General features: G+C 37.4%; 1 protein-coding gene across 1 annotated transcript; it reads left to right on the top strand.

Moving 5' to 3' along the window:
* Nucleotides 1–2250: 2250 nt before the first annotated feature.
* Nucleotides 2251–7392, top strand: adrb2a (adrenoceptor beta 2, surface a). Its single transcript, XM_056472109.1, has 2 exons — nucleotides 2251–2465; nucleotides 2575–7392. The coding sequence occupies exon 2, from the start codon at nucleotides 2578–2580 to the stop codon at nucleotides 3793–3795; it is 1218 nt and encodes a 405-aa protein (XP_056328084.1). The 5' UTR covers nucleotides 2251–2465; nucleotides 2575–2577; the 3' UTR covers nucleotides 3796–7392.
* The last annotated feature ends 208 nt before the right edge of the window (nucleotides 7393–7600 follow it).

The raw sequence follows: 7600 nt of genomic DNA, 5'->3' as shown, positions 1-7600 counted from the left end.
TTAAATCTACCGTTCCCATGAAATCTCTGTAATCCAGAGGCAGCCAACCCTGCTCCTAGAGGGTCGTGCCGTTTTCCAATGATCCTGAAGACCTTTTTTAGCTGGTTCAGGTGTATTTAATAACAACTGGAACTAAACTCTGCCCTCCAGTGTCCCATTCCAATCCCATTCTTTTGTCACATTTGCACTCCAGTGTCATCCCTCTCACGCGAAATAACGTTGAAAAGAAGCCATCATACCCACTCCAAATCCTGTCATAGTTTCTTTCTGTAATATCCCAGCAGAAACAACAACAGCCACATCTTATCCAATCTCCAGCTCATATACACATTAGAAACACAGTGCATGGACTTCAGTGAGCACACGAACATAACAAAACCACACATAATAGAGACAATGGTGAAAAAAAAACACACATCACTACTCATTTCTCCAAGAATATGTCCATCTGGTACCTTTCATTCAATCAAAATGATCAAACCGTATAGAAGAACTGACCCAGAAAACAATTTTGTGTTTGATAGATGTCTAATAGACATTTAAACATAGACAGCTTGGCTAAAACAAGGCTAAACTTGGGCTGTCAGAGAAAATCTAATAGACGTCTAAGAATAGCCCAAAACTAGACTAGTCATCAAATAGACAGACTTTATATGTGTAGTCATTCATTTCTGTTTTTTTGATGAGTAGTCAAGTTTTAGCCTCCTCTTAGATATGTATTAGATTTTCACTGACAGCCCAAATTTTGCCTTGTTTTAGCCAAGACAACTATGTTTAGACGCCTATTAGACATCTATTAGACATCCTTTAAAAACCAAAAATGCTTGCTGGGGATATATGTATTCAGTTTTGGTAGTATACTGTAGAATCTGAGTTTCTGTTTAAAAAAAAAAGAGATTTAAGATTCACAATATACAACACTACTATTTTTATGTGCCTTATAAGTTGCTTGATCCAAAGAAATGTGGAAAGATTGATAGATTGGTAGTAATTTACTGTATGTTGTGGAATGTCATTAAATTTTTAAAGTTTAGAGCCCAAAATTTGAACTGTATATGAATATTATACAGCAAAAATACTACTTACATATAAAGCATGCTTGTTTATGTAAATGCATAGCACATTTACTACAGCTACATGAATCTTTAAACACTTTTACAATGCAAACACTTCATTTCAAGTCACATTATTACATACACAGGATGAGAACAAACTTTATTTAATTCAACTGCATTAAACTAAACTGCATTAAGCTAAAAACACAAAAGGTATTTGTCATTCTGAAGTTGGAGGGAGCCGGATTTAACTGGTTGTCAGGAAAATCACAGCTATTCCAGGAAAAATAAAGATGATTCTGGATCCATGACATTAGTGTTTGGCACAAAGTGTCTCCCTAGCATGTAAAGACTGTCCAGACCTGCTCAGCAAGTCTGACCCACAGGAAGCAAAGCCAGCAGCTCAAAACAATGATAAGGGCATTGTTTCACAAAATTTACAAAGTGAAGACGTATACAGATTTCCAGGTCTGGATCATGGACATATTGTAACACTGCTTCAGTCTTAAATCAAAGCAAACCTCTAAAACAAAACACAAATTTTAAGCTACTAGCTAATTTCTGCTACTGTATTACTATCCCTGTGTGGACGTTCTGTCACCATGCATGACCAAAGGGAACACCTAATCCACACATACACAAATAGACAGATAAACAAATTTCCTTCTCTAGTTTGCATTTAGCTTCTAGCTCATTTCCTTGTCTAGCTTTCTAAAAACTTGGTATTGCATATCATGCAAACTGTAGGTGCTATAAAGAATTGCTTATGCCTCTCTATTGTATGTCTTATAGGATAAAAGTGTGTGTTAAATGTATAATGTAATGCAATGTCAAAAAAGACTTGATTATCATATTGGAATATAAAATTGAAATTTGCATGTGCTGGTAGATTATTAATATTGAAGGCTGTGTGCCTACTTTTAATCTCCAGTATGATATTTATATTTTTTTATGTCAATGTCAATGTCAAAGCTTTTAAACAGCTCCTTTATGGTCATAAAACAATATTAAGCCTGGTCTGCATGAACTGTTTGAAATAGTGCTCAAAGTGTCTCACTGTTGTTCCTTATTTCGCTATAGCAGCAGTGCAGCCTTCACCTCACTCTAAGCTCATTGGCTGAAAGTCAGCTGTGATGTCATCACAGAATGCTATAAGGGCTTGACAAATAGCCTGAGAGCCACATTTAACGTAACACCGCTCAGCAGACTGGCGGCGTATGAGAGAGGTTGAGAAAAGAGCTGTGAAGGAGGAAGAGAGAGCAAAAGTGAGTGAGAGAGAGAGAGAGGGAAAGAGAGCGCGAGCAAGAAAAAGCCATCATGAAAAGAGGATATACTCGTTCTTAACACAGACTCAAAGAGTATTTTAACTTTGCATGGAAGGAGCAGCTGTGGAGGACGTCTTTTCTGGAGGTTTGTCTTTGCATGAATTTACACTGTTTTTACAACTTACTGTTTGCACAAACCTGTGTTAACTGTGTTAATGTGTTTTCATCTACTTTTCTTTCTTGATCTCTGTCAGGTCATGGGAAACATAAGGTCCACAATACCCGAAGATCTTATCTGTCCAAACAACACTAATGTCTCCACCAGAAGCGAATTACAGATGACAGTGCTGGGCACACTCATATCCATTCTTGTCTTGATTATCGTCATTGGCAATGTGATGGTGATTACAGCCATTAGCCGCTTCCAGCGACTTCAGAACGTCACTAACTGCTTCATTACGTCACTTGCGTGTGCTGATCTGGTCATGGGATTGGTGGTGGTGCCCTTTGGTGCCCTTTACATCATTCTGAACACTTGGCACTTTGGGAACACCCTATGTGATTTCTGGACTGCCACTGATGTTCTGTGCGTCACGGCCAGTATCGAGACACTCTGTGTCATAGCTATGGATCGCTACATTGCCATCACATCCCCGTTCCGCTACCAGTCCTTACTGACCAAGAACAGAGCTCGCTTTATTGTGCTGATGGTGTGGGTCATCGCCGGGCTCGTTTCCTACCTACCTATCCATACGGGGTTGTGGAATTCCAGGAATAATAAGACATTCTGTTGCCTTCTGAATGAGACCTGTTGTGAATTTGACATCAGCTATCCCTATGCCATTGTGTCATCCATAATCTCCTTTTACATCCCCCTGGTCATCATGGTTTTTGTTTACAGCCGTGTGTTCCAGGAGGCAAGGAAGCAGCTGAAGAAGATCAACAAAACAGAGGGCCGGTTTCATGCTCAGAAAACCAACAGGAGAAATCAAGATGTGGCGAACAACCACAGCGAGATGAGGAGCACCAAGAAGGCCAAGTTTTATCTGAAGGAACATAAAGCTTTGAAGACTCTGGGCATCATCATGGGTGTATTCACACTGTGCTGGCTACCATTCTTTGTACTCAACGTGATTCCCCAGGAACATGTGGACATCTTGACTTTTAGAATCTTAAACTGGATAGGCTACGCAAACTCGGCCTTCAACCCACTGATCTACTGTAGGAGTCCAGATTTCAGGTACGCGTTCAAGGAGATCCTATGCCTCAACAGGTCACGCTACCCAAACGTTAGGCCAAACAATGGATATATATATAATGCACACAGCTGGCAGAGTGAGAACCGGGAGCAAAGCAAAGGCAGCTCGGGGGACAGTGACCATGCTGAGGAGAACTTGGCGAAAGAGGGATGCCTGTCAGCAGATAAAACAGACTCTAATGGGAACTGCAGCAAAGCCCAAATGAGAGCATTGTAAATCACCTTGGTGAGTCCTGACTCGTTCCACTGGTCCTGATTTCTCAATGTGTCACGTCAGGACAGGTTACGCCTCATCTGGTAAGTGGCCAATAGTGGGTGTGTGATGGAAAAAGGGACATTTTTTAAACGTTTGTTTTACTCATCTACCTCATCGTTTTCTCTACTAAATTCTCTTGCTTAGTTCATTTCTTTATGAACTCTTTCAAAAAGGCTAGCACACTCAAAAGTAGTTAATGAAAACAAAACTAAACCTTAAAAATTATTCTCAATTCAGTTTCAAATGAGCAGAAATGGTCATGACAAGTGCACTTCTGTGATAAACACATTGAAGTGGTTGTTCACTAAAAGGACTTCCCTTTTGAGGCTTTTTGTCGCCTTGAATGAATTGAGGAACTAAACTGCAGCTTTAAAGAATGATTAGCTTTCATTAGGTTATTAAGTTACAGCAGATTTTGCATTTGCCAAAATTACTAATTTTAAAAAATAGGTTAAAATTGCATTTTAAATCTTATTATTCAGGGTCGCAGATGCTCAAAACACAAGCAATGCTTCATATCAGCATTATCGGGTTTCACTTCTGCAAAACGGGCCATTTTTGCTCATTCAGGAAAAAAATAAGAAACATTTTTACATTTTTACACCAGGCACGGCATTGCTTCAACTAGTCTAAAGTAATTCTAAAAATAGCTCGGTTAAAAATTACCTAACTTCCAACCCAGCACAGAAAAAACACCTCTTACCTAATAATAAAAAGTAAAGAGAAGAAGCCTGGTCAAACCAGCTTGTTTAAGGAAATTGCTCAATTATATATACTGTAGTAGTTCAGTCTTTTAGATGTGTGAACCTGAACATTTTTAGACGGTCACCAAACAGAAACCGCTTTACTAATTCTCAATACCCCATTTTTACAGCATAAACCAAAATCTGCATCACTAGTTTAAAACATCTGCATGATAACAGAACTTCTCCGGTGGCCCATTTTGATCACCGTAATGTCATTTCAGCTCAGATTGCTGCCAAATCCTTACTCACCCTGAGAGCTTTTTCCAGTACAACTGAGCAAAGTCCAACAAGTTTCTGCATTAATCCCTGACATTCACTGTTTATCAAAGACATAATGTGCCTCCCTATTAAAAATACCATTATCTAGAAAGATAAATAAATTAGGAGGCATCGAGTTTCCTGTCAGGCTCAGCTACTGCATGCTGTGCAAAGCATACAGTACTTTCTCTGTTCCTCACTCACTCAAGTTTCTAAGCTAGGCATTTAATGTAATGTTCCATGCATATCATAAACCGCATAAGTGATAAACGGTTTCAAAACTTGTCAGTGTTTGTGAGCTGTTCATTAAGGGCAAGTGTCTCTGTTACAGTGCAGCCTGCTTCAGCTGTCGAAAACTGTGAACTTTGTTCTTCGTATCAGTTGTGGCTTTTTTGTGGTCTTTAGGCAATTTTGTGAGCAAAGCAAAAGTGATTTGAAGATTTCAGACATTTCCACATGTTTACTTTAAATGGATGAACTGTAGTGATTAAAAATATCTATATCTCTGTAAGCATTACACCAAAGTGCAGATTGAAACTTCCTAAAAGGGTGCTTTGTAAATCTGTCTGAGATTTTACTTTGGAAACACAATTCAAACATCGCAAATGTATCAGTAAATATTTAAAGGAGCACAGAGATCTCAATCCAGCTGTTTCTCTGTAAACAGCGCTCCACCTGCAAAAGCATGCCGTGTCCTTTTTCAGGATGTGAAAGTGAATGTGACAGCTCGGACAGATTTGTTAACACTGCACCCTTCTGGGAAGGTTTTTCTCTGCATGTAGACCTGCCGTGTCAAACTCCGACCTGCAACATCCTGTGCTAAATGAAATATTTGTGCAATCTTTGCTCTAACTGTGGTGATGTGATTTACTGTTGTATTAGAACTTGATATTAATACTGCCTCCTTTGTGGACATGTTTAACCTGTTGAGTAAAGTGTTTACATTCGTTAATGTCTTTCAATGATTTAGACATTTAGACATGGTTCACAGTGGATTGGCATGCAAATTGTCATGAATTGCACCTTCATCTTAGTGATTAAGCATAATGTCACGCTATAGGGATTAGCTTGATGTCACCTTCAGCATCTAACAAGTAATTTTGTCACAGGAAGTTTTACAAATACAATCACATTTTTGAAAACCAATTTTATCTTGGTAATCGCCAATTAATCTGCACTTTTTCAAAGAATTACACACACATTGCAAAAAATGATTGGATTTACTAAATTTTTCAGGAAAGTGTTTGCAAACTATTTATTTGGGCTGAATATAAACAAACAAATTAAGATTAACATTTTTTTTAATCAGCCTATATAAATTGTTTGCAACACCTACCTTGAGTGAATCCAATTAATCATTGTTTTCAGTGTTTCTACAAATAGGGTACTTCAATTTCTCTGACACAAAAATGTTTTCTTTGCATAATGTTGCATTAATGCAAATGGATTGAAGTATACATTTTAACTGTCCAGTGACATATACATAAAAATTTCTTGGTGCACATAATAGTCCATCTTCTGTGTATGTACAACTGAAAAGGGAAGAAGACTTTTTTTTGTAACAGGGTTTCTGCAGGTTTCACCAAGTTAAATTTAAGACATTTTAAGACCTTTTTAAGACCATTACAAATGAAATATCAGACCTATGCTAAGATTTTTTTCAAATATCCCAGTTGGAAAAGATTTTTACCTGCCCTATCAAAAAGTGATTATAATTAATACATTTAATAATATAATAATAATAATTTAACAATTAAAAATATAGGTCAGGTTAGTATCCTCAGCAATAAATAAATGGAGATTGTTTAAACAAATGTTACTGTAAGGAAAGTGATTAAATTAAATTATGCTATTTTTAAATAAAAAGTTTAATTGAGATGGATTGTTGATGACTGTATGAGTGTTAATGGCCAGATTGATCAGCTATTCATGAACAAAGGAAAATTAAGACCTGTTAAAAAGATTTAAGACCAGCAACACACTATTTCAGTAGATTTAGGACTTTTTAGGGCCTACATTTTTTTTGGACATTTAAGACATTTTAAGACCTTGTAGACCTTGCTTAACCCTGCAGATACCCTGTGTAGGATGGTCCTTTATTTCATAGGCACTTATGTCCTTAAAATGTTCAGCTCCAGAGCTGAATAACATTTTGAGAAGCATATCTTGTCTGGGAGGTGTTTAAGTGTCACATTTGTAAGTAGACAAGTGTGGACAGCTTCTTATTGATGCATGAAGATGTGATTAAAAATGCCCCGAATGTTGCCTTATTGATATTAGAGCAGAATACAAACTCCAAAAAAAGCCAGCAGGCAACAGTTCAAACAAAACTTCCCATTCCACAGCGCTTAATTCATGGCATGTGTACTGTACATAATGTTGTTCCAGTTTGATGTTTACTTAGATTCCTCTGAGCTACTTTCGCACAAGATTCATCACTGTTTTGTTGGACTGCAGTGAAGTACGTTCAACTTTGTTTGTCTATATCGGTGGTATTTATGAAATACAAGTGTCATGCCATTTGTATTACGTAATAAATGATGTATTTAATGTACGCTTGGTTGTGATGGATGTTTTTTTTTTCATTGTTTGGAGGAAAGGCGCAAAACACTATAATACATTTCTAGTATGTGTCTGAAATAAAACAAGAGCTAAACGAAGGAATAAATCACAACCACTGCAACCGAAAACGGCTTTAGGGTTTGCCAAAGATCCAGAATGCTCCTAAAATGTTTACTTCAGATATAGTACTAATATATATT

Source organism: Danio aesculapii, chromosome 14 (genome assembly GCF_903798145.1).
Source record: "Danio aesculapii chromosome 14, fDanAes4.1, whole genome shotgun sequence".
NCBI classification, from domain to species: Eukaryota; Metazoa; Chordata; class Actinopteri; order Cypriniformes; family Danionidae; genus Danio; species Danio aesculapii.
Note: the sequence above shows the minus strand (reverse complement) of the source record. Positions and strands in the feature narration are given on the sequence as shown.

Excerpts from the sequence above, each read along its gene's own strand:
- adrb2a (XM_056472109.1), top strand. The coding sequence starts at position 2,578 with ATGGGAAACATAAGGTCCACAATACCCGAAGATCTTATCTGTCCAAAC.